Consider the following 27866-nt stretch of genomic DNA (forward strand, 5'->3'; position numbering starts at 1 on the left):
GCCACCAGCGCACCGGGAGCCGCAGCAGGCGCACCGGGCAGCGCCGCACAGCCCCGGCCCTCGCAGCCAAGTGCCCCGGGCCCCGGCGGGTTCGTACGGTGCGTTCTGGTGCTGCGGAGGGAAAGGCAGAGTCGCAGTCTGTACTGGTTTGCGTTTGCTTTGGCACAGCACTGTCCTCTGCCCCAGATCAGTGCTCTCTCTCCTCCAGTAAATAAAAACCTAAACTTGATGATCTATTTAAATCCAGAGAATATTATCTCAAAGTATTTCCAAATGTCCTTGTAGCTTATGATGGCAAAGTAAACTCTGTGGCAGCCTTCATCTCACACCACATATCCCGCTGACAATAATTACATTTACTTGAGCCTAAAGTGCTCGAGGACAACAGATTTTTATTTTTACTTCCATAAATACTTTTACAATCCTGCCTCTATTTATAAGTATTTCATCCACTTTATAGACGACCTTACAGATACCACTTTCGACTGACCTTTTGTTATACCCAGATTTTGTTCTGTAATGACATATCTCACATTTTCTACCTTTGTTTCGCTGAACTTAAATAGGATGCAAACATTAGAAAAAAATTAACATCAAATTAAATAAGGAATTAATCAATTATTTCCTGCTGGCGCAGGCAGGTCCTCCACCGCTCCCCGTGGAAGGGAGACAGGGGCAGCCCTGGGACTCTGCTCCCTCTCCCGAAGCATAAAGGGAACACGAGAAAAAAAACAGAATTTGCTAAAAAAGTCTCTGTTGATTACAAAACACGTAATCACATTCACAAAAGTATGATTCGGAGATTTGCATTTCTCCCCAAAACATCACCAACCAGAGGGATCCTGTCATCTGCAGACACAGAAATGCGTTAAACCAGCAATTGCTGCCTGCAGGCTTTGTTTAATAAGGCAATTTCCAAACTCCGGGTCTGTGTCAGTCTAATACTAAATGCTTATCAGCCCAACAACCTGCAAAGTCAGAGGCATCTGTGTAATCCTACATGCCAGCGACACGCTGAAGTCAACAGAGCTACTCGGACATGTAACTCTCGCCAAGAGCGGGTCACATGCGATTCAAATTTTTCTGCCTCACCTATTAACACTTACCTGCACAAAGCAGCTTGCTCAGAACCAGGAGCTTAATTTATATTTGAAGGATTAAAACCTTACTCTGTTTCTGAACTTGAATTTACAACTACTTGTCTGCCTATAAATGAAACTCTATCAATGAAACTTAAGTCGCCAACAGCACAGACTAATCAACTACTGTGGTCCATGGGGAAAACCAGGCAATGGACCGGGTGTACGTATCCAGCTCGGACTGGGAGGCGGAGACCACAACAGGGACTCGGTTGGAAGGGCTGAAGGGTCGGTCTGTGGAGCCAGACAGGGCTGCAGTAAACGCATTCTTCCAAACGCCGCGCGTCAGCCATTGCGGATCAAGCGCCTTCCTACAGCCACCCTGGTTTCATACACAGGGTGTTGCTGTGGGACTGCCGCTTGAATGGTCTCCAGAAAATTAAGAGTTAAAGGTGATTTTGATTGAGTTAGGTATGTTCTTCACCCAAAGAAAAAGGAAGCTGCCTATTTTAATAACTCTAACTACAGCAAAGCGAAGGACCATTCAACTCCAAACTGGTTTATGGTGGAATATTTTAAAAGCGTGTGGAAAAAACATCTCTACACGGCTTGGCTGAGAAGGCGTGCTGAACTAGGACAGAAATGAATGCGTTCTGATCCATATCTGAAAGCTTTCTGTTTAAGAATTGAGGCAGTATCCAGAAGTCTTCCAAACTCCGCACAGCACTGTCAGGCGTTTCAGAAGGTCTGAGCACGCACACGCAGAGGTGGGTACTCCGGGGGACTCGGGGGTCCTTGGTACCTGCTGCAGAGGTTCTGGTACCGCGCAGGGAGCGCCCAAACCCGACCGGGATGCTCCCGTGCAAGGGGAAGGCACCAGCTGCAGAGCTGTGTGGCAAGGGGCCACCGCCGCGAGGGGCCCTGCAAGTCAGGAAGCTGCGGGGAGCCCCAGGGCCTCTCCACACACATCTCCTTGCGCAGTACGGACATAAGAGTGATTACTTCAGGGGGTTTAAAATAGATTCAACTTTGGTATACTTTCATTTTAATTAGGGTAAGAACATTTTTGTGCTCTTAGACTTTGAGCCACTGGTCGCGTGGCATAGTGCCACCAATATCATAAACGCAGAGCAAATGTACTTGACCTTCTACAGAAATGTGCAAATGTCAGTACTTTGTAAGACAGATCCCCTCCCACAGCTCATGGTGCACTTTGTAATAATGAGGTTTGCTCGCCCAGGGATAAGAAGATCCTGACTCCATACTACGCAGTCACTTCTCCCCATCTCAGGTCAAGTCCGGAACAGACACGTTGCGATGGCATTTCTAGCAGTGTGCCTCACCTTAGGGGGAGGGGGACTTATTTCTCCCAACAAGGAGGAGGTAGGCAGGGACCCTGGATTGCGACACTGCACAACTAATGACTGGTTGTCCTTTTCACAAAAATTAAAAAGTCCTTTTTGGGGTTTTTTTTGTTTTTATTTTTGGCACACAACAAAGTCACATAGGAAATATACCCACCAGGTATCATTTTGGGAATTTCATTAAAAGCTCTACAGAAAAGCTTCAACTGTACTTAGGAGTGAAACTGACCTATGATTGAATGGCAAAGTCACTATGGAAGCCTTTCGTCAAATACTACATTAATTTTTAGGCATTCAGATCTGGTACTGCCCAAAGAACTGACCCAAACCTGCAGTTAAGGTGGCATCCTCAACGACCTATTTGACATCCGCATCAGAGCACTGTGAGACTTTCAGTAAGCGCCCACAAAGAGGTTACCGAGAGCCTGAAATGCTGCCTCAGCCTCATCAGGGACAGAGTAACACCAACTTACGGCGTCCCAACAGCATTACTCCACAGCGAGTGGATTTGTTACTTAACCACAGATGAGAAAAGCAAGAGAGAAGTTCCTTCTGGAAGCTCAGAGAGCACTGAAATTGTGCTTAAGTAAACTGCGGGAAAGGAATGAAGTTTTGCTAGAAATATGCTCCAAACTGCCACTAAAATATCCCTACACTGCTCCATTTGTGCCCTCGAACAGCTAATGGAAAGGCGTATCCGGTACAGGAATTCAAGTTGGCCATTAGCTACAGGTTTTTGTTCTACACGGAAAAACGTCACTTCTGATCATACTCACCCACTGGCAAATGTTTAATACACTGCAGAGGCAAGACAGCGGTGTCACTCGAAGCCAATAGCTTAAGTATCCGGATGGCTGAACTGTAACACCACACAGGGCAAAGGCAACAATATTCAAACTACCAGTTTTGCTCATGTGTCACTTCACCCAGCGCATCCCTCAGCAGGTGCACCTCCCCCTGCTTTTCGTCCTTTGTTTGTTTTCGAGAACTTGCGACATACAACTACCCTCGCACAAACAAATTACTTAAGACACAGAATGAAGCAGAAATCTCATTTAGTTTAAGGGTAGCTTTACTGTTTTATATTCTACCCATTTCTAACTTTGATGCCTACATTTGTCCACAGCAGAATGGTAATCACCTTATGTTCAAAAGTATACTAAAACACAAAGCCAAAAAGTGGAGTTTCTATATCACTTGGTTTCTCTCGCTTTGCAAATATCTGATTATTAACTTCTATAAGAATAAAGTGAGGGACATGATATCTTTCTGGCATAACTCAGCGTTTATCAACTCTGGGCTGGTTCTGAGATCTCCCATCTGTCTGTCCTTTGGTACGCTCCCGTGCCTTCCCATGCTCAGTGTGCCAAAGCAAAGCCCTCATTTGCTCCCTGCCGTGTCGCTCAGCATCCTGCAGGACACGGGTCTGCAAGGAACAGAAAGAATAACTGTCATCAAAGCTGTAGATCTGCTTTATGTAACATTATTCTGTGCTTACCAACCCAGTCAAACCTTACTACTGCTCAACTTAAACAAATGACTCAGAAGTTTCCTGGGTGAAGGAAATTATCAAAGGCACAAACGATTTTGCTATGGATACCTATCATAACTAATGTTAACATCCATTACTGCTAGGGAGAAACGCTCCATTAACACACTCTAGAGCTGTTTTCATTATTGACATTCCCATTTCTTCTTCCACTAAGGAACATGTTTTTCCAACTCATGCAAGGAGCCACAGATGCCAAACCCTTACGCCACAGCGTATTATCTCCTGTACCGCAGAAAACGATTCTGCCAGTTGGCATCTCCAGAATGGAGTTCAGGGAGCACAAAAAAAAAATAGACAATAATTTTAATTGTACCATCACCAAAATATTGCAAGTCACTGTCTGCTGATAAAGAAACTACAGTCCACCATCTGCAAGCTTGGAGATGGCAGTCTCCAAAGATAAGGAAAATAGGACTGGAAGGTGAGCCTGTTAGCCCTGCCGTTCACTTCTGCAACAGTTCTCAAAAATACTTTTAAACTGGATGTTTTTAACACATATGGTACAATAGCTACTACCTACAAAATTAAAATTAGATGTAGTAAGTAGAAGCCATATACTCCAGGCATTACGCAGACAATTAAAATCTCATCAGAAGTATGTTAGATGTCCGCCCACGGGAAGCACAGAATCTCCAAACCCAAGTTTCCTTCAATAAAAGAGGCTGCAATAAATTCTAATAGAAAATGCTGATGATATACCTCACAGGTAATCGATCGTTACGCAGTGAGGTGGTTCCCAAGGATGATCCCTCACCTGTTTCCCAGGGTCAAACACAAACCTTGCAGCAGATCTAAAAACATCAGTGAAAGACAGCCGCGGCTGCGTACGCTTTGGCACACGGCTGCAGCACCAGAAGATCGTCACCAGGGGAACGGAGACGAGCATCTGCAATCTGTACACCCCAGTATTCTATACTTTACTGCCCGTCTCAACGAGTCGCTTGCAGGTACTGCAAAATAAAGTGCGCTTGTGCACATCTTCCCGAAGTGACGCCTCTCTCTACAAGAAAGGCATTATCATTCCTTTCTGTTTTTCCAGCGGTGTACTCTAACATGGACCTCTGACGCCACTGGAGCCAAGGCCTTATCAGCGCTTCCATTAAAGTTCCTTAAAATCCATTAGATTATCTAAACACACATTTTAAGAGAGTTCCAAATGTTACCTCTGTCCTTAATCACGAATTTTAAGAGCTGTCACAATCTATTGACCACATACATATGTAATGGATAATAGAGAAAATTGTGTCATAAATACTCTTTAAAGAGCAGACTGAGAGAATTAAATGCAATATGGTTCTTACCGCGCCCCTAAGACCAAGTGCCAAAGTGGCCGTGATATTCCAAGAGATCCCAGATCAAGCCAGCTCCAGCTGCAAGGGTGGACTGCGCTGCTTTTGCAGGATCCACCAACCTTCATTCCCGTTTCTTTGTATAATGACTACAAAACTTTTCAGCTGGAAACTACACTATTCCAAATTTCACTACAACCACGCACCTGCAACGCCCCCATACATTCCTGTTTTTCCTCTCCGTCTTCCTGTATGTCACTGGGTTACTGCAGGGATCATTGGATGGTTTCTTAGTATGTCTTTGTACACCACCTTGTACAGCTAGACCCAAATTTTAAGTATTACCGCTAGATAATAGAAGGGGATTTTTGGTTTTAAGAAATAAGATGTTAAGATTTTAAAAACTAGACAGTCCTCTTCTCTCTTCAAACTGAAGTTAAGTCCAAAAAGATGCTGCGATTCCAGCATGTTCAACTCGGCAGAGATACACCTGAGACTTAAACAGTGTAACTTTAAATACAATCAAAGATCAGATTGTCTTAATTTTCCATAAAAACCAGTTTGATTAGAAGAATGATTTTCAACTAGATACTTGGGACACCTAGGTATTATTTTCCAAGGATCCAAAAAGACTGACCAAATTGTATCTCCTGCAACTGTGGAGATTCCCGGAGAACCTGACTTCGTAGAGACATTTGCCCCTCCTGCAGAAAATGCGTGAGATTCCACAAACCGGGAACTACTGACCTAAACCAGTCACAAGGACTTGGACTTTCCCACCCATATATTCTACTTACTTGTCAGAAGATGTCGAACACGTCTCAGGCCCTTGCAGATCCCTCAAAATGTCTGAACTGGAGCTGAAGGGGAAAATAAAACTGATGTAAATTATTTCAGCAACTCCTACAGCAAAGGAGGGCTCTACTTAGCAAAGGCAGTGGAATCCGCAGGCGAGACAGCCCCCTCCACGCTGCACGGGCAACGAGAAGTCATTTCAACCAACAGCACAGTCCAGAAAGTTCTGGCTCTACATCACGTAATTTTCTGAGTTATTATGGGCTCTCATTTGCATTATTTAATATACAGTTCTCTCTGTTCGTGCCTGCTTGTTGGTAGCTAAAATACCTTTATATTCACAGACAGCAGACAATTTCTCTGGAGAGGATTTGCAAGATACTTCGGCGGGTAAAGTACAACCTTTCAAAGAGTAAAGGTGCTTTCAAACTCAAAACTCAAAGCTTAGGTGTAAGCTTACATTTTGACCATAATAAAAAAAAAAAAAAAAGAATCAACATCAAAGAAAAAACCTTAACATAGAAATCATTAGTAAGAAAAATCCAAACTGCCGCGACTGTCAGCACGCCCAGCCGAGAGCCGAGCGAACTGCGCTTTGCCACCACCGCAGCAACCCCCCACACGAACAGAGGCGGCGCCTTTTGCGCTGCCTGAAGGAAGTTTTCCTTCTCAAACCTCCCGAGGAAGAGGCACTCTCTGGAACGCAGACGAAAGCATACGCCGCACAGGGGCAGAACAACCTTCAGCACCTGTGGATTTTACAGCAGTCACAGAGGCTGCTTAAATCAGCGCATCAGTAAATACAACTGTCACTACTGCATCAACATGGGAAGAACCGGTGCGTGTAGATATGTGCACACATGTATATGAACACAAGCATGAGCTCAGTGATGTATGTCAGACCTCTTCCCATGCTCGAAGTTTAAAAAAACCAAACTATACAGATGTCTTCAGCTTACACTATAAATAAGAAGAAAATTTTGTCAAATTTCAATAAAAATTAAGCAAACACAATACCCCGGTCAATTACTGCTAAATAACTTCTACGGCACGTTCAGGCTCCTTGATACAAACCACTGCAAAGCTCTCAAGTATATGCCAAATTGCAGGGCTTGCAGAAATCAACTAACACGCTGGAAAACGTTGTTTTCTGGAAACTATCTTTCAAGAAGACGCCCGGCAGCTCCAACAGTCTGTACGTTATTGCAGGAATTGCATAACAAACTGCGTTACACAAACAGTTCAGAGATTTTAGTGTAAACCATGGCACAGCAGCTGGATACCAGTACTCTCGGATTTACTTAAAAGGTTTTACAACAGAATTATTCCCCTGTTTGTTAGAAGACGGCAGACTGATTTTCAAGAACAGGAGTCAGAAGTTAACCAAAACACTTAATATTCATAACGTATTGCATCATTAGATAGAAAATAATAATTCAGACACGAGAAGAAAGAATTTAAACCCAAATACTGTCATCGGGCGGCCGGCGAGGCTCAGGGCGTTCAGAGAGCCCCGGGCAAACTGCCGACGGCAGGCAGCCAGCAGAAGAGCGCGACGCTGGGCTGCTCCCGCGCAGCCATACGGTCTGTCACCGTCACCCGCGGCTCTCCTGTCCACACAGGACTTTGGGTGGCTGCCGGTGCGCAGCCCGCGCTGCGGCTCTCCGTGCCCGTGCCGTAACCCCCGGGCCTCATCAGCCTGCGTCTCTCCCAGAGATGTCAGCCCGCGTGTCCTCGCAGCCGGGACACAGAGCATCGCTTCCACCGTCGGAGCGCGCCCCGCGCTCAGCTAGGATTCAGCCGCAGAGGTCACCGTGCCCTCAGCGTGACCATCAGAAAACACCGGCTCCTCGGGCACACGGAGACTGGGAACCACATGCAAAGACACTTCTTTTTTTTTTTTTTAAGCTTTTCTTAAATCAATTAATAAATGGCATGCAACTTCTGTAAGACGGCAGGACTGTTTTCATCCATTACCACTTTGTCTCCTCCAGTTGCCTGTTCCCCTCTCTGAAGCGAGATTCATCAGACGGTCCTGTGGTGATAACTACAGAACCACCAACGGGATTTGAAGGGTGAAAAACACCACTGGATTAGATTAGAGAAACCCTTAACACATGCATGTTTAATGAGAAAGATAAAAAGGATAAAGATACCAAAAATGTACACAAAGCACTGGTGCCATATGGAGAAACTTATTTTGAAGCAAAATGGATTTAAAAGTTTTGCATGCAGTCTTAGAAATTCTTCAATGGTTCCCCAGGAACTTTCATGAACTGCTGAATAAATCTGTTGAATTACAAACATTACTCAACAGAGCAGTCTTAATATGGAAGCAAAATCACCTGAAATCAAAAGCGGTGACTGCATTTAAAGGGAAAAACGTTTTATCCCCGCACGAATCACCAGCGCCGGTGCTCACAGTAATGGGAAGAGGAGCCGGCACAGCCCCGGCCCCGGCCCCACGTGCGAGCGCCGGGGGGAGGCGAGGAGGCCCCGGGCCACAGCCCACGGAAGGAAGAAGGTCACTCTGTCTTCCCCATCGCTCCTCAAAGCATGAGCCAAACAGAGCTGCGTCTCAGTCCCGCACCCGCCTGCCGGGTCCCGACCCACGGCGCTCCTGCCCGACCCACCTCCTCCCACAGCCCGCGCTCGGCAGCCCTCAGAGTCCTTATTCCAGCCCCAAACCTCACGTGAAATGTTCAAATGAAAAACGTGGCAGAACACGCTGTAAAAACAATGGCGGAGGGGGAGAGTTTTGAAGTCCAGCATTTTTTTCTACTCTCAAAATTAGAAGTCCATCAAAAACTCATTTTGGGAACACAAACTGGATGCCCAAGGAATGAGTTATTATCATACTTCTAAATCCTACCCCGATGTTCCAGTTACAGTTTTTTTTAAAAGAAAAAGGGGGTGGAGGACAAGGGGCTATTTGTGTGCTTTTAGTCCCCTAAAATAGAAAAAGAACAGGTCTGATGCCTGAACATGATGTACTTCCTTGCCTTGAAAAATGTCGCATTATTATCATTTATCACCAACTGTGTAACAAGCAAAACAATAAAAGTGAAAAAATTTGGCTAACACTCAGAACAATAATGCAAGCTCATAATTTGCATGTGTAATTCACGGTCTATGCCTATCAAATTATTTTAAAACTGAGCACAAAATGTCCCAGAGTGAGTTACCACCTTAGCCCAGACGCGCAGATGGGAACGGGCTATCGGCTCGAGAGCAATCAGAGTGCCCCGCGAACCCAATCAACTCTTACGCTGTAATTACGCGTAGAGAAGGAGGATTTATGTAGGTAACTGTAGGAAACCGAGCTGCAGGGCTGTGAACCTTCCAGCTGGAGCTAAAAAGCCCTTTGTTTCAGAATTTCTTCAAACAAGCCACTGTTCCCAGCCAGTCACTCAATAACACGGTTCTCTGCATCGAGTCTCTCTTAAACATCCATTGCTTTTACAAAGGCTGAGCAACCGCTTGATTTTGAGTCGACGTAATTACATACCTTTTTCCACATGCCGAGGAAAAAAAACTGTCTGCAAATTACAAAAACTCCTTAAAAGTTGATTACAAAAACTCCTTAAAAGCCAGACGGTTGAAAAACAATTATCAAAAAAATTTTTCAACTAAGCAAAAGAAATTTTGACCACCAAGTGAATTCATATTTTAAAAAAATTATTTTTTTCTCCCTGAAGAAAGCTCCTAAGCTCTGCTTATTGTTGAATGAATTCACTTAAACTGAAGAAAATGAATTAAATACAAAATAGCGAGCTACCTCATTTTGTATGTTGTTTCCCTAAATCTTAGCCTAGGGCGCCCTAAGAGATCTCAGAATTTAGAACAGCTTTGTTCATTTCTTCAGTATTTTCTGCCTTTTCAGTACCCCATATATATCTACCTACAGCGGGACCAGACAAAGCGAAACACATCTTCAGACTTTATTCAGACTCCAAATCCAAGACAATTTCCCACAAGAGGTTTTCTGTCCTTTTCCTTAATAAAAGTCATTATTCTATCCTAAGATTTTACATATCCGTTCCAGATGAGTAGATTTTTACAGCAAACCCATTAAAGTTCTGAAACGTAACTGCTCCAGATGCAAGAGGCTGACAGACAGGGTGACGGGGTGCGCAGAGGTCTCATTTCCCGGGCTTAGTCACCTCTCCAGGCTGAGCAAGTGCCGCTCCAGTGGCTCCAGCAATTCCCCAGCTCTGCCTCACTTCTCCGCAGGATTAGTTTCTTCTGGGCACTTACAGACAATCAACCAAGAGTAAACTATTCCTTTCTTGACCATCATTTGGATTTGACTCCCTCCCAGCTTTTTTTTTTTTTTTAAAAAGATAAACACACCACCTTAAAATAGCGAGAAAAAAGCTGACGTAAGTGTGAATAACATGTCTCGTTCTCAAACTGAAAGGAGCAAATGTCTCTTTGAATTTGTTTATTTTAAGGCAGATTAAGTTCCTTCTTGGCTTCCCGGTGAGCAGCCAGTGCCCTTTAATCCGTCCATCTCGCTGTGCATTATGTACTTCTCTCTGGCACGTGCGCTGTGCGTTGCTTTCCCCAGCGCTGGCACCAGCCGTGAGCCACAGGCTGTCTCATTTTACCAATGTCATTTGAAGGTGAATGCCCAGTGGCGAGGAGCGAGGGAAAACGGTTTTCTCCACCTCGCAATCCTGCCTCCACCTTGACCTGCCCGTGATGAACACGAGGAGCTTGCTGCCAGAGCGGCCCTAAGTCCTGTGTAACATCCAAGATTAACTGGTTACCGCGTCGTCTTCCCTGGCTTCCCAGGACCTCCTCCTCACGCCACGCAGCCCTGGCACCGCTGAGCACGGCTTCCTCTTCCCGCCTTTGGAGGACGGCAGGTTTGCCAGCCCTGGACCTTCCCCAGGACTCCCCTCGGAGGGCCCGACCCTTTCCAGGCTTTCTTGGCTTTCAGTGGCCGCCTCTGCAGCCCGAGAGCACACCTTTGGGACTGCCTTTAGGAAAGGAAAAGATCTGCTGGATCTATCTTAGCTGCTTTCCTGGGGCGTCTGCAGCAGTTGGGACACGTGGGCTAAAGCACTAGAGAGCACCGGTGGACCATCACTTCTGCTTTCAGGGCTGAAGGATGTCCCAACACCGTGGCTGCAGAGTGGGGACTGATGGCCTTCTGGATACATATAATCCCTTTCCCCCGTGCACATCTGGGGTCGTCAGCTGTTACTGTCTGAAATGATTGCCCCGGGACTCTCTCCACCGCGCCTCACAGTTCTTGGCCGTTTGTTGCAGCTCACAGTTTTTGGAAGAAAGGTATGAATCAACAACATAGCAGAGAAGTGTCATCATCCTTCCATAACAAACCCGTATTTGAGGCCAAAAATCAAAGATAAAATGCTGCTATCTAACATTGTACCATACATCATCTCTGAGCCAAAGCAGTTCAAGATTTATTAAGTCGAAACTGTACCAGAGAACTGAAAACGGCAGCTATTCCTCCAATCAACCCATTTTCATATACTTTTCTCGTGTGACAGTGATGGCCAGCCTAGGGATCGGGACAGCGCTTCCTTTAAACCCGGACTGAAGCTACTGCCAGGGAAGAGCTTACAAAGCTGCTTCAGCCGTTCCCTCCTGTCAACGGTCCCTTTGACAGACCGATGCCTACGCAGAGGTTTTCAGGATTGCTGCCACCCCGTGAACTCCAGACTGACTGAAGCACAGCTCCCTCTTTCTACCTTTTCTTCAGCTGATGAACCAAAGCCCAAATTCTGCAAAGCACATCAATCCAAGAATAAGAGACCAGCTAAACCCAGACCCTAGGTCCCCATCAATAGCTCCTACACTTGATGCCAAAGAGCCCCACTTACTGCAAACGAGGCCCCTGCCTGGGCACGGAGCTCCCCTGGCAGGCGCTGCAGGCGCTCCGCGTGCTCCAGCAGCAGCGAGATTTATACACGCTGCAGATACAGCACTTTCCCACCAGGATTTCAAAATTAAGGCACTGTTTTCAGTGTACACACAGTCTCAGATGAGACCACAGTATCTTTTGTCTGCTGTTGCAAGTCTTTCGCTCCCGTCATCAAGAACTGACACTTTCTTCTAACACAACGTTTTACAGAGAAATGATTTGTTTAAAAAACAGAATATTATCCCTATTCTATCAAATACTTTTAATAGACTATTTCCTCTACATAGTTCATAACCACGACACTTATTGTCCCACCTAGTTTCATTTCTAATTTTCCTATTGTTTAAGTAGCTGCATAAAATTTGGCTTCACTCCCGGAAGGTAAAAGAATGCAATGGGATTATTTATAGGGAGCACTGAAGTTCTATGAAAGCTTTATGTATGACTTCATAGCTTTGAAAAATTATCCTTTAAAACTCATGGCTTTGGTTTGGTGTTTATCTGGCACGCACGTTTTGCTTTCTTGGTGGGATCATCGACTTATGAAGAGACCAATCACATTTGGGTGAATGCCATAACCTCCATGCAATGTCCTGTGTCTTTTTTCCAGAAGGTGTAAAATTTTCGTTTTCTCAACTAAAGGAGCAACTTTTGAATAACATCAGTATCTCAGTGATTATTGTACAATGTGTGAATTTCTAATATTGACCAGCCGCTCCCTTAGGAAATCTTGGTATGAGACTTATGAGATTGGCAAAAGACAGAAAGTCTTATGAAGGAGAAAACATAAGAATCCTTAATTTATTTGCAGCATCTTTTCATGGAGCAAACATTTCGACCCTCCGACTTCAAAACTGTTTTGTTATATTCCATATGCTGCTCAAAATCCTCATTTTCTTTTAAGCCGTCATACATGAGCCCTCCATTAAGAAGCGCTCTCTTCATAAACACACAGCGTGCAGATTTGGACTTCCAAATATATTTCGAGTTTTGACATTTCAATGTGAAAAACATCTACCCTTGTCAAAGGATATCCTCTTATTATCAGAAATAAAATACAAGCCTCCGAAAATCATTGCTTCGTACAATAGCACAATGCTACTTAAACCCTCAAAATCTAAATCATTCTTTTTTGATTTGTGCTGTATTTATTTCAGCACAATTAACAAAGCATTAACCCCACAGTAACCAGAAAGTGACAAAACACATCACTTTTTTTCATGCAGTTTATACCGCTACACCTACTTCGTGCAACCCCTGAAAATCTTGCCATAATTCAGGTCCGTTTTGATGACACCGGAAGTGTGCAAGCAGCGTACTGGGCGCGTGAGCCAGAGCGCCGCGCACAGAGCTCTGCAGCGCGCGGGACTCCGCAGGACGGCAGAACCTGCCAAACAGCGGCGGGTGCTGCACCGGGACGGCCGCCCTGCTGCCTCTTCGGGGACCCAGCAGGAACAGGAACAGCGAAGACGAAAAGCACGTGTAATTCTTTTTCATAAGCATTCCCCGACATCCGTATTTGGAGAGGGGGGATCCCTGTAACCTTTGTTTCCCAGAAAACACAGAAAAACACACCGGAACATTCTTCAGAAAGGTACAGTTTGGCACCAGGAACACTGTGGTCAAACGAGAGGGGCCCTCCACGCATCAGAAGGCATCACGTGTCACTTGAGTTACACTTTCACTCTATTATTGTTGATGTTTTCACCTCTTTTTGAGCAGAGTATAAAACCAGGGGTTTGTTTGGATGTACAAGTACAGTGTATGATGCCCGAAGGCACACTCCAGAGCCCGACCGCCAATCACTTGAGTTTAATACACAATATAACGGGGAAAAAAAAAAAGCAAAAAAACCCCACCACTTTGTTGAAGCTGTTGACCAGCGCAGCAGCTAGCTTTCAAGGTTAAGCAAACTGCCCTGTATTTAAATAAAAATAAATAAAAAACACACCACACATACAAACCAGGGGATATACACAAAGTAGGAAAGCAAAGAGAAAATCCCAGAGAGATTCTGAAAAAACAATTCTGTGCAGACTCCATCAATTCTGTTCCTGTTCCACAGGAGCTGAAATTAAGAGTAAACCACAGGGAGCTATTAAGCATGTTTTTTTAAAAGGAGGTCCAAATATCTGTGATGCATACCCACTGGTCTGTGCAACTGCGAGATTCTGTGTTTGATTCAAGAAGTCTATGGAAATATTTCATTTGGACAGAGCGAACACATAAAAAGAAGGAATAAACAACTCCGCCTCGAGCCAGACACCATGCAAACAAATGCACACTGTCCAACAAAATCTGCCAACTCGGTCCATGAAAGCACATTCACATCATTAGTAACTGCCACACGCTAGTATCCTTTAGCAAACTTTCTTACAGTCTCTAAGACACACTTCCATCCAGACTTTAAGTTTCTATACGCGAGCCTGCAGACAGAAAATGGTAAAGAATAAAAGTTTAACTTTGATGGTAAAGGCCATGGGGAGAATCATTCACACACCAAATTGGCAGCGAAACAGAGATTTAATGATACCTTGGATGAGCTAATGCAAGCCCTTTCTACCTCCCAAGAACTCACTCTGTAAGATTAAAGTTCCAAATTTTCCAAGGTCCTTAATGCCAAAAGGTTAATTTGCAATCAAAAAATTAAACTATGTAAAATCGGGAAGAACAGGAACACCTCGTTTAAATTCTGGCGGAAGAGCCAAGCTGAAGGCATTAATTTTGTGGAACCAAAATAACAATGAGGGCTCTAGGGCAACCGCGACGGCGGGCACAGTGGGAACGAAGCAGCTCCATCTATCACCCGCGCCCCTGTCAAACGTGACACGGCGTACCAACCTGCGAGCGCCGGCCCTGCGTCAGCGCTGGGGGACGTGCCGGGCACCCTGCCCACCGCCGCACAACCCCAGGGCAGGCTCCTGCTGCCAGGCGCTTCCCCGGCACTGCCTGCCAGAGCACAGCGGCACGGCCGAGCTGCAAACTGCAAAGCTGAGGCTTCAGGCACAGAAAACCAGCTCTGGAGCAAAGCCACAGGGCCAGTGTATTCCCTTCTAAGCGAGCGCTGAAGAGCTGTTTTCCCTGGCCCCTTTCACCGCCCAGTACACATCCTGGGCAGAGCACCTTCAAGAAGGGACGGTCCCAACCCAGAAGAGTGCAAGCCTGCAAGAGCCTTTTCGGAGGTGCGTCTCCTCCTCCAGTTTAGGGCTCAGCTCTCGGTCCACGTCTCAAAGGGCTTCAGTGCTTCAAACCAGGAGGGCTCTGGCTGGAGCCCCGCGGCAGCACCGCCAAGGCAGGCACCCGCACGCTGCCGAGAGCGGACCTCAGGCGCTCTGACCTGTGGCGCCCACCCACCACTCAGCACACTGCTTCACACAAGCAGTTCCGAAGCCCTGAACCCTCCTCAACTCATCACCTTCTCAACTCTTCATTCTTCTCAGATTTAAGAGGAGAGGCCGAGAGGGCTGGGGCTGTCCAGCCTTCGGGAGAGAAGGCTCAAGGGCACCTCATGCATGTGCAGCAGTACCTGATGGGAGGGAGCGAAGTCAACAGTCTATTCGCAGTGGCACCCCGTGACAGAACAAGACACAACGGACACAACCTGGAACACAGGGAATTCCCTCAAAACCTAAGAAAAAGTCTTTGTACTGTGGGGGCGGACAAACCCGCAGCAGGTTGCCCTGAGAGGGCATGGAGTCTCCATCCCCGGAGACACTCCAGCCCAGTGGAGAAGGCGCTGAGCAGCCGGCCCCGCTCTGCGCAGGGCTGGTACGCACGGCTCCGCAGGGTCGCCCAGCCCCTGTGCCTCAGTGTGTCCTGCTGGGACCTGTGGATTCCGCTCTGGAGACCACAGACCTGAAAATAAGATACTCAAATATCAGGCATTACAACGTGCAAGTCTCTTCCCGAGTCCAGGGCACCGGACCCTATTTAAAGTAAAGAAATGACCAAGATAACAGTTACCTGCATCACCGGGAAGGAAAAGCTATCATCATTTGCATGACATCCTGAGAAACTTAGACAAAACTAGTACATCAGTAATCTTAATAGGTTTGTTACACATTAAACAGCAAATACGATGATATGCTCCGTTTGAAAGACACATACACTAAAGAGGGGAAAGGCCACCGGGAGGGGAACGTCTTTGTTGGGTATATAACACGAGTTTGAAGCCAAACAAAAATGTAATGATATTTTGAAATAGCAACAAAGACCCTTTTTTGCCTCCACATAAGTGATCTGCCCTGACAGAACATGGCTATTTACAGACAAATATGTACTATACACTCCCCTTTAGTTCAAGTAAATGGAAACAGGCAGCAAAACCTGATCGTACAACAAAAAAGACATTTAACATTTGATGCTCTCTAATCCCCCAACTTGATCTCCTCTTTCCTATTTCCTAGGCTTTCATTTACCTCTGCGAAAGGAAACGTCTTTAATGCCCATGCTGACTTTTTAAAACTCTTTGTGACCCAAAATTAATTTAGAAAAATTTGTTTCTGTTAAACTTTTCAACAACTAAATTGTTCTTTTAATAAACGATGACGAAGCCAAGCACTACGTTATTCCAGGAGGAAGAGGCACATGCTATGGGTGTAATGGGTGGGAAATTAAGAAGTGTGACTCCTGGCTCAGCTGTTGATCTGCTGCCTGACCTTCCGCCACTTCCTCTGATTATCTCCCACTTCTAAACATAGGAAGCCTTTTTCTTCCCAGTAATGCAGACCTGCACAGGGTGCCTTCTCCTCTCATTTCTGTTATCAACAAGATAGCAAGATCATCATCAAGATTAGCTCTCTTGCTTTTAGACAGGTATCAAAAGACAGCTATTCTGTATTTGTTTTCAATGATTTTTTTCACCTTTCCTCCAGAAACTGGGGCCACAGCAGTCAGTACTGCAATAGGATATTTATCTAAGTATTCACCATTGTCATCTTTGACAATTGCTCAGTAATAGATAGAAATTATGATCCGTGAAGTAAATATCCTCAACAGATATGAACACTGCCTTCAAAAACTAGATGGATCTTATCAGCAATAACAGCTGAGTCTCCTTCCAATAAAATTATCATTGAACTATCAAAAGCAAAGAATCTTACATTATTTATAAAGCGTTCCTTGATCTTTCATTTTCTGAAACCAAATCAGGCAATTTCAGGAAGCAAAACTAAATGCATGAAGAAAGAAAAGTGAATGGCTGTCAGGACTTCAAGGTTCAGTGGCATTCTACCACTGACTGCAAATAACGGGTCATTTAAACTCTGTTTCTCACAGCAACGCTCAACTTGAAGAGCTATTAAAAGACTTAGGCTGTATCTCTAAATAAAACTTTAAACAGAAGGGAAGATGATGCAGTGGAAGAGAAACACCAACTGTTCTCCTGGTTCCACAGACATTCCACTCTCTGTTTCTGTATCAAAAGGAACATTCACACTATCACCCCTCTGTAGTCATTACAAAACTATTTAGTGAATTCTAGACGTATTTCCGCTCCATCCCTCAAGCAACTGAACAGCCAGAAACGGAGGAGAACGAATCCGTAACCGCAGCTCAGGAACCCATCCTATGAAGGAGGATATAAATATATTGCTCGAGGTTACTGCCAAAGCTTTTCCAGGGAGCCGCTGTAGGTGCCCCTGCTGCAGCAGGGGGTTGGACTGGATGAGCTCCAGAGGGCCCTTCCAACCCTGACCATCCTGTGAGTCTGTGTCTCTTCTTCACCCACCTGCTTGTCGATCCAGCTGAGAGCGAGAAGGCAGGAGAGACTGATCTCTGCCCCTCCTCCAAGGAAGGAGACACAGTTCCGTTGCCATCAGGTGTTTCTGTTGGGGGTATCTGGGATTTTCCAAGGACGATAGCTGGGTGATGCTCCTCCGTATGTTCTACCAAGAAGAAAGGCAGAGATTAGCAAGAACGACGAAGCAAAATACTATTGTTTAAATTTTTGCAGCTGGGAGATAGATTTTAAGAAAAACCAAAGTTTTAAAATATTAAATACCAACACCTTATTACCACTTATTTTCTTTCCAAAACTCTTCACAGTTTCAAAGGTGTAATTTCTTTTTCTGCATAGTAAAAAACCCAGCCTCTAAGAACCAGAGACTGAAACGGGAATGTTTCATTGTTGTAGGTTTCAAACACAAACAAGGAGAGAAATAAAGGGTAAGGATATTTGTCACATTTCATAAGATGGGACTATTTCAGAAATTAGCAAACCCTTAATGAGACAGCACTGTTCTCTGCTTCTTGCTACCAATTCCCTGCACTCACTGCATGAGACCGCTTGATAGCTGTAAAGTTTTACAGATGGAGTTAACAGGCTTGTTTTCAACGAGAGAAGCATTGCGATTTATTTCCTTATGCATCTAAGAAAGACAATGCCAATCGAGATAACTATTCCCATTTTTTTAAGAGCAAAAATCATTTCTAGTCAACACATATCAGACACAAATTGTAAAACCGTTCCATTATTTTTGTGTCAAACGTTTTTATCTATAAGAAGATGAACAGTCCTCTGAAAAGGTACCTTCTACCTCTCTAAAGAGAAAGCAGATCTAGCCTGGAAAGTATGCTATGGAAAGGTACACTGCTCTTACGCCACACCACAAATATTTTCAAAGGAGTTACTTAACTAGAAAGTTGCAGGAGACATTAGAACCATACTGAGGCTCATCTCGTTAATAATGCTTATTATGGCCATTCACAGAAGCGCTCCGTCCACCCGCCCGAACCGAGCCACGTTCCTGCTCCAGCCACGTTCGCTTCTCTGCCCCTCCAGAAATGATTTTGACAGAAATGGCCAAACAGAACTGTAATTAAAGTGTGGAAGAGCTACACAATCCTTGAATTTGGCTACACTTTGCCCTTTCTCTTCCGCTTCGATGTATAATTAAATATCAGGAGCATATTTTTATCTGTTGAAAACAACCGGCAGATTACAGTGAGTCAGTTGTCCAACCAATGACATATAACTCTGAAATTAATAGGTTAAAAACAGCAAAGGCCCTGTGCAGTACAACCACCCAGAAGAGGTGTATCACAAATAGTTATCAAATTCTTACGGTGCTTCCCCTTAGGCAAAGTAAAAAACCCTATGTTTAACAGGTACAAAAATGTAAAGACTGGAAATCAAACATAAGTTTAAAGATGCAAAACAAGACGATGTAAATCAGGAAGGGATGATTAAAACACCACCAAAACCAGAGTGAGATTTTCAGAGAGGTTTAAGTTACACCAACCAACACTACGGTAGAGGGCAATGGGAGATGCAAAGGGTTTGTTGTTTGTTTGGAGTTTTTTTAAGGAAAAAAAAAAAAAAGTGTATTTAACTTCTGTACAATGCCACTACTTCCACAAGAATCCAAATACAGTGGGGAAGGAACGCATACAAAGCCTTTGCTCTTCTCAGCAGCTGCGCTTTCCAACAGCAAGTCGTCAGCCCGCTGCTGGTCTTCTTCCCTTCACATAGCATAATTTCCAGTTTAATAAAAAGGTAATTGCTGTTAACAAGGAACGCTGAGGAAACAAGCTTTAGGCATTTGCTCCTTCACCCATGAATCTTCTTGGTTTATTTTTCTTTTTCGTTTTGTTTGGGGTTTTTTTTTAAACGGTTTACAAACAGTCAACCAGGTGCCAATGTTTGATATTAAACTAGAAAGTGAAATTTCAAAGATTATTGAATGCTCGGTGCACAAAAAGCATAATGAATATTTTGCAGGTTTCTCAGAACCAGACGAGGTGGTATCATGTATTTAAGTCGACAGGATACAGGTCGATACACCTGATATAAGCTATTTTCTACCTGAGCACTGTTTTGGAAAAACTATATGGCTTTACTTCAGCTTCTCCAAGTCTGCGGTTCGGTGCACAAAGCTTACAGCGAAGATGGAAACCCAGTAACTCACAGTAGCCGACCTCTCCAGAGAGCATCGCTAGAAATTAATATTTCAACGTCTGTGATCCCATTATCTAATAACACATTGCTTCTGTCTCTGCTACAGAAGAGGAGCATCACTGTAAATTATGTCAAACAAGATAAACTTTATCCTTGAGATTCCTTAATTTTTACCCTTCACATGGAAAGGATTATGCACTGCATCAAGGTCTGCATGAAATGATAAGGATAAAATTTGCACTATTATATTGCTATTTTAATTTATTTTTATTCTTGAGAGCTCTGCTAGAGGAGACGGCCAAAAATGAATTCCGTTCAACTGGCAAAGAGCAGGGATTTGTGAGAGCTGATGCAAACTGAACTGCCGTATTTTCCCAAGAACACAGAACAGCGCATCCAATTCCGGTCAATGGAGTTCTCTCCAAAATTCAGGACCTTGAACAGATTGTAACTCCACAAGTTATATTAGGTTGGGGAATGCTCTTCTAAATCACAGATTCAGTATATGTACACTGCCAAAGCAACCAGTAACATAAACCAAATGAGCCTGAACGAGCCTAAAGGGAAGAAGTCCAAAGCACACAGGGGTGTTCCCTTGGCGCTGTGGGCGGTGAGGACAACAAAGGTGCGCTGGATGCTGCTCCTCACTCGTACAGAACGGGGTGACTGCAGTGGTGCACTCCCACTTTCCACTGCGGTGAAGTATATAAACACAAAACGAAGCGAGTTAAAAAGAGAGAGGCAACATACTCTACAAACAGTCTAAAAGAAGCCGAAGTATTTTATTGCTTCAGCCTCAGCACAAATAAATGCGTGTTCCAATCCACACAAAGGGCTTTGCAGTTCCCGATTACCGACTCCCTATCATATTAACAATACAGAAAAGCTGAAACCCAGCAAGCAATACCCGGCATCACCTTCACTGCAAAGACACAGATTGTCCCGTGCCCACTCTCAGCCACTTCAGTAGATTTGGACTGGAACCCAAGATCCCATTTCAACCAGCTAATTAAATTACGTGCCTAAATGAAACACATCTATACACGATCCCACTTAAATCTAATAAATTGTGTATTTATTATGGGTTGTGCTTATATATCACACTGAAATCAATGGCAGTCAGTCTTTTTAGGCTCTGTTTGATATTTATGCTTGTTTTACCCCTTAAGGACTGTAGGAGAAGAACAACGGGAGGAAAGACCATCTCTTTGGGAAACCCCCCACTTACTAGCGTGGATCAATGAGTGGGACTACATTAAACAACATCACTAACCTGTGGCCGTCGGCAATTCTTTGACAGTGACTTCTTCTTTGTTTTGCGCACTTTCTGTTTTCCTCTTACCACTTTTCTTCCACCGATTATTTACTTGATCCACCAAAAATTGAAATTCACTTCTGTGTTTGTTTCCTGCAATGTAACAGCGCATTACTGATCATTGCCACCGGACTCTTAAGGTATGCCAGAGAAAGTGAACAGGATGTGAACAGAAATAAGCACAACATACTGCACTGAAAACATTTTTGTTACAGCAAATGACAACCAACTCATCCCTGCAATACGTTCCATATTCTATTAATGATCCCAACCTGTGTCTATGCTTTTACAGAGTTGCCCAGTAGCCAAGAACACTTGCACAGATGAAAACCGAACTTTGGCACAGAAGAACTGTGTTTGTTTCTTCTTTATATTAACAAGTTTAGGGGGGAGGAAAAAGACAAGTATTGCAATGACCATTGTGACAACATTTACTATTGTAGTCATGGCACAAAGCTTGTCAGAGTTGAAGGAGCGGCTGGACGCCGGCGTTAGTCACACGCTTCAGCTGTAGGTAGTCCTGCAGGGAGCCCCCCGCCAGAGAGAAGAGTAAAATCGCACAACCACTCTGCCAATTGCTTTAAAGTTGCTTTGGGGTTTTCCCCCGTTTCTGCAGTAAAGCAAAGTCGAAAGCCTTTGGGTCATGCTTATTATACTGTTTTCATTCAGATCCTCTAAATCACGGTTAATTGCTCTTTGGCATGCTCTTTGCACTCTCAGTCACTTAGTATGTTTTAAGCAATCCTCCGGTATTCAGTCAAAGCAGTGTTGTCTCTAATCTAGATACTTCAGATTCTTTACTCAGAGGCTGGGAAAATACCCGGTCTCCTCAGACAGATGATGCGGATTACCTAACCCTTGCTGGGCACGAAGGGAACACATTGTTTTATATACAGAACACACCAACTTCTACTGAAACAGCGTATTTGACTGTGGCTACCCACAGCCAGCACGGCATGAAAGCGGGCTGGTCCCTGCGCAGGGCTTTCTGTCGGTATGTTACAGCGAAGGCAGCAAACACGGAACTCCTTTATTTGGAAGGAATTGCAACAGTCACGCTGAGAAACAGATTTGTGTGTGTAACCCAAGAGTACACCTCCTGTATAACCCAAGAGCACTGCGCGCACAGTCTTTCTTTGCACACACAGAACTGACTGTTGTTTAAGGTCTCTGCTCTTCCCCAGCCACACGCACTGCCCAAGCTACACTGGCAGGACAGACCGAGATAAACCCCAGCAGCAATGATGGGCAGAAAAGCAAACAAGAATCCTCAGGACAAACGAGAGCCGAGGGCTAGCAGTGGGCAACCTGGGCCACCTGCAGCACTGGCACTGCAGAGCGGACCCCTCTGGCTGCGCAGCGTCCAACTGATGACAGCAAAGCACACGTCCAGGAGAACCGGGGTACTGAGAAGTCCACTTGGAGCCCAGCTGAAACGAAGAACTTCCTCATTACTTTTCTGGTTTGTCTGTTTGCTTTTGTTTTCTTTTTTCAAATCAGTCTCTGAGCGACCTCCTTTCTCCTCCGCGGGGCAAGGAGAGGGGAGAGGCAGGACCACCCCGACCCTCCCCGCAGCTGCAGCGCGGGCACTCTCTGGGTTTCCACCCACATCTCCCCATCACCTGCACTCCTCTGCCTGCACCGGCGGTTCTCCATCCAGTCCCCCTCCTGCCCCCCACACCGCCCCATCCCTCCTGGTCCCGGCTCCACGCTGGGGTCTGGCTGCCCCACGAACAGCCCTGACCTCCTCCTGGACCGCGGCACATCTTCCCGCGGCCTGGCCGAGCGCTGCAGGGGTACAGCACCTTTAATCCCAGGATCCTGGGATCCTTTAATCCTGCTGCAGTGGCAGGAGCGGGGAAAAGCCCAGATAAAATCCTCTCAAGTTCTGCCCCACTGAAGGAAACAGCTTTAAACCGACTCCCTCTCCCTGCGTAGCTGAAAACGCCACATAAGGTCAACAACTCCTTTAATAAAAAGAAAGTTCTTGTCCCAGCTGCTTGTGTTCGAGCCGCTGCATGTTCATTATGTAATTCCTTTGGCACTTCAGTTTTTCCAGTATTACTATTTTTTGTTGTTTTGTTCTATGGTGCAACTACAAAGCTTTTCAAGTAAAAAAAGAAATGTCCTGGCAAAGCAAGGCACTGTTCGGATGCGCTGTAAATCCCCACTGCGCTGAAATTCCACGCCACACACATTTCATAAAACACCGGGCATTGCGGTAATAAAACAACCACAGATATAATTACAAATATTTAAAACACAAAACATAAAGCAGCAAGCCTCTGAATAACCTTGCAAATTAAAAGATTTATAAAAAGAAAGAGCAACAGAATAATTTTTTTTAAACAAATGTATTTCTTTTCCTGTAGATTTTTTTTAACTCTTTAAATAGAGGCCTGACCATGAGAAACGCAGGACGAGGCAGACGCCGGGCTGCGGGTGTCACTCAGCTCCGAGGAGCAGAAGGGAACTGCTGCAGGGGACAGCGTATTTAATTGCACCTTCCAGGCACAGACCCCGGCAGCTGCTCAAGCAAAGCTTCCAGCGAGCATATAAACCATCCTCAGGTTCAGCAAGCCAAAATATTAATTGGTATTTCAAAAACACTTCATACACAAAAAAATAAAACCCAAAAAATACCAACAGTGTCATTTGCAATTTACCAAGCGCAAAGGAAATTGTAAAGACTAAGAACAAAAAAAGAGTTTTATCACAGCTGTTTTATCTCGCTTTTCAACAAGGCTATTACCTAGCTCCAGCGTGTTGTGTGGCTCATATGGAAATACGGAACAAGTAGTACATCGGTTTTTTTCTTTTATTCTGAACTTATGCCAGAGTTAATTAATTCATTAATTCAGCTGTGAATTAGGGACCTAGGGTGCAAACGTTGTAAATTAAAAAGAAAAAAAACCCCTTCGTTGTATAATAAAGCTTTTTAAAGTCAATCTGTGCTACAGTGAAAAAGAGGCATTTGATAAAAGTTCTTTTAATCTCTTACTGTCCTCTAAACTTAATGTACAATTCTTTTTTCATTCTTATGATTTCTTCCCTATTGCTTTTAGGAGAAATAATTTGCTGACACTAGCTAACATTTACCTCTTTGGTCATCACTATTTATTAATTTTAAAACCATATGTTCCCATTAAAACATTTTTCTATCATCTCTTTTTTTCCTCTCTCCTTTTTTTTTTTTCTTTCTTTTTTTAATTTAAAATGTTCAATTGAGCTGCCTGAGGCTAATTCATTCACTTGGTAGTCTTGGTATTTTTGAAACCGTATCCTTTTAACAATATAAACTCAATAAAATACCTAGTTTTGAAAATTTAGATGACGCTTAGTATCTTCTTGTTCTAAAACGTGTACAACAGATGAAGAAAAGAAGCAGCAGGACGGGCAAGGCGCGTGCCGGGGGCAGTGCCAGCAGTGCCCAGCAGCCCGCTGCACAGCGGCCGGCTTCCACAGCCCAGTCGTGCAGCGCGGCGTCGCGGGGTTGCAATGCGAACGCAGCCAGGGGTCCAGCTTCACGAGGGATTTGTGCACATCCAGAATTCAAAAGCGGTGTGTGAAGTGGGTTTCTTGTCTAGGATGAGTTCCCCGGTGACAGCACCGCACCGGAGCGGCACATCCCCGCGGCAGCTCCTTTGCTGCCAGGTTACTCCATGCCAGCCCTGCCACCCCCAAACGCTCCCCATCCACGAGGAGAGGGATCGGGGCGAAGGCGCTCACAGCTGACCGTGAGCCCGGGCACCGTCCTCGCAGGCTTTTGCCCAGGCTCCCCCTGCCTGTTTCGCAGAACGCCAGCGGAGCGCTAGCGGCCAGGTACGGGGCGCTCGCTCCGCTCTGGGGCACTCCCGCAGTCACTGAACTTTGCGTTTGTTCTTTACAGAACTACTAAAGCCTTGGCGGGGGAACAGAGCCAATTTGGCATTAATACTTTTTAAATTATTTTACTTTTTTTTTCTGCATTGTATTGCTAGAGATTTCTGCGCGGCAAGAGAGTCATTATCAACCAGTTACTTGGAATTAGAGAAGAACGCTTAAGATTCAAAACCACAAACAGTGCATGTACACTGAAAAAAAAATACATTCTCAGACACAGCAACAAAAAGCAAGGGAAAAATTTGCTAAAGATTTAGGCCCTTATTTAGCCTTCACAGAAACCCAACTAAAATCAACAAGGCTAAATCTAGCTGCATTATGGAATAATTTATATGCCTGGAGCAACGCAAGGAAAGACAGGAAATATGACCATATTGCAGATTTAAATACACCCTTAAGTATAATCAGAACAAGTTGTCCCTTCATTGCGCTGCTCCGCTGTGGCTGAAAGCAGAAGTTTGATGTTCATGGAGTATTGTTGTAGCGTTACACGGCTAAGCACCGTGTCTGAGAGCACAAGCAGAGCGCAGGTGAAGTGAAATGAGTGGGAAACAACAGGAAAGAATCTGTGAATAATAAAACACCACTCGGGAGCTAAGTAGAAAGGAATGCTTCGTGGGTACAAACACACAAAGAAGGGTCAGGAAACCATCTGTAAAAATCAGTTTACATGAGCCATTTCTGTGCTGAATTACTACAACAGGGCGCAAGCCCTGCAATCTAACTCTCGCAAGAACTTGCTTCTAAACTAACCACAAAGACGGTTAGATGGTTCCATGGAGAGAGAAAACACGGTTCTCAAGTTGAAGCACACAGTAAGGAGAAGCACAGTTTAAAATGCTGTGCTTTCCCAGGGTCAAGTTAAGCAGGAATCAGTTCTCCGTTGAAAAAAATGATCCGAAAAACAAACCTCACAAACAAAAAAAAAAACCAACCCCACCTCCAAAAAACCACCACAAAATTGTATCATTGAACTATAGCTCTTGCTTTGATATTTTTCTTATTTTTTGTCTCTTCTCTTCTTTTCCTTAATTATTTATTCCAGTTACACTTCCCAAAACAAATGCTGCGGTTCTGTTGGGGCAGAGGCAGGTTTAACAACCACCACAGGCACACGGCTCTGGCGCAAACAGAGGGGAGGGACTCAGCACGAAAAATGAAACTAACAGAAACAAACCCAGAAAAAAAAACGCACCCAGTTTGCGCTGAATCCCAGTTGCCTGCACAGGGTGGAGGGGAAGAGGTTACCCAAATGAGCAGAGTATTCTTTTTAAAAGAACATGTGAGTGCTTGTGGAGAGCAGCATGAAGGAAGGGAGCGAATGCGAGGAGCACTGTGAAACCCTGGATGATTTGAGAATCACAGTATACAAATAAAATACGGAAAAAGCCTTTTTGGCTCAGTTAAAACATATTTTTTAGCAGTAAGGGCCACTTTGACAACTGCTAGAAGCGTAAAAAACACATGGTTGAGGAAACCTGCAGCCATAAAGTATTTTAGAAATGCCATATTAAATACAGACTACTGTGGCTACACTGCTCGTTAGTTAATGTCACTCTGTGCTGGACAGTGAGCCCAGAAAAGGAAGGTATAGAAAGAGTAAATTTATACAAACTTCCCTGCTACAGGATGAGTTGGAGAACTTGGGAAGACCAACCACCACCCAGAACGCAGCTGCATTTTAAATAAAACCAGTGCCTGATCATTAAGAGTGTAGAGGAGGAGGGAATATCCTGAGGAACAGGAAAACGCAGTAGCTGTGCTACTGGGTATACTGGTGAGTGCAGGGCCAAGACAGCCAGCATTCACCCCACCTTGCCAGCTCGGCACCCTCCTTGTCGGCAGACCCTCTGGAGTGGCCCAGAGAAGCCTGTGCCAGCAGAACTGCCGGCAGAGCAGAAGTCATACAGCGCCCAGAACCTCAAAAAAGGGAGAAAACAAGAGCAAACCTGAAACTGAGAAAATTCCGTACGTATAAAAACACTCAGGAGCGCATGCCATTGTTCACAGGGACACAACAGTAGGTCATCAGGGAGTGACTTCATACACACAGATTCACATGCTGCAAGCCCGAGTTTTAACAAAGTATAGAACTGGCAAACTAATTAACCAATTTACATGAACCTCTGAGTAATTCAGATTATTGTCAGAGAGCGTGCCAACAAGACTGGGGCAAGGAAGGGTGAAATCTGACAAGCAAAGCACGACCAGCTCTCACTGCAGTCACAACTGCTCTTCTGCTCCTCAAAACCGGCATGACAAGAATTGCAACTAGTCTCGCGCAGAGCAGGACACCGAAACAGAGCTGCCCCTCCCCGTGACAGCCAGCGGCCCAGGCAGCTCGACGGGGCACCGCTGGCACGCAGCCCCGCCGCTGGCACGCAGCCCCGCCGGGGTCTGGGGGACTCCTGGCAGAGACGTTCTGCTCCTCATTTCTGCCTGAGGGCTCCCAGGGAAACCGTACGACTACGCATCGCACAGCCAGGGCAGGAGACAGAAAAACTCTACTTTGCTGGTCTTTATGCCCATCAAACATAGGAGGAACATTAAGTTAGGTAGAACGTGCATAAATGGAGATGTGCTAAGGAGGCCGTCAGCTTCCATCTCAGTCTTATCCAGCCCCGGCAGTGAGTTTTGTCAAACGTCAGTACTTAACAGTGACTGAGTTTCACAGAGGAAGTTTCAGCCCAAACAGAGAACTTCCAGCTTTGATTTATTAAATGGGGGGCGGGGAAGCACACACACATGAAAAGCATCACTGTCGTGTGTATATGTCAGTACAAAGGAAAAGAAAGTG

General features: G+C 44.9%; 1 protein-coding gene across 1 annotated transcript in view; it reads right to left on the minus strand.

Annotated features, from left to right (window-relative positions):
* Positions 1 to 27866, minus strand: part of RAD18 (RAD18 E3 ubiquitin protein ligase) — a 55947-nt gene that overhangs the window by 2876 nt on the left and 25205 nt on the right. Inside the window, exons 9-11 of the mRNA XM_009882863.1 lie at positions 21146 to 21280; positions 17704 to 17860; positions 6082 to 6144 (exon numbers count right to left, since the gene is read on the minus strand). Coding sequence (XP_009881165.1) covers positions 6082 to 6144; positions 17704 to 17860; positions 21146 to 21280 — 355 coding nt within the window. The remainder of the gene's footprint in view (positions 1 to 6081; positions 6145 to 17703; positions 17861 to 21145; positions 21281 to 27866) is intronic.

This window comes from Charadrius vociferus, unplaced genomic scaffold, assembly GCF_000708025.1.
Source record: "Charadrius vociferus isolate BGI_N301 unplaced genomic scaffold, ASM70802v2 scaffold433, whole genome shotgun sequence".
Classification (NCBI taxonomy): domain Eukaryota; kingdom Metazoa; phylum Chordata; class Aves; order Charadriiformes; family Charadriidae; genus Charadrius; species Charadrius vociferus.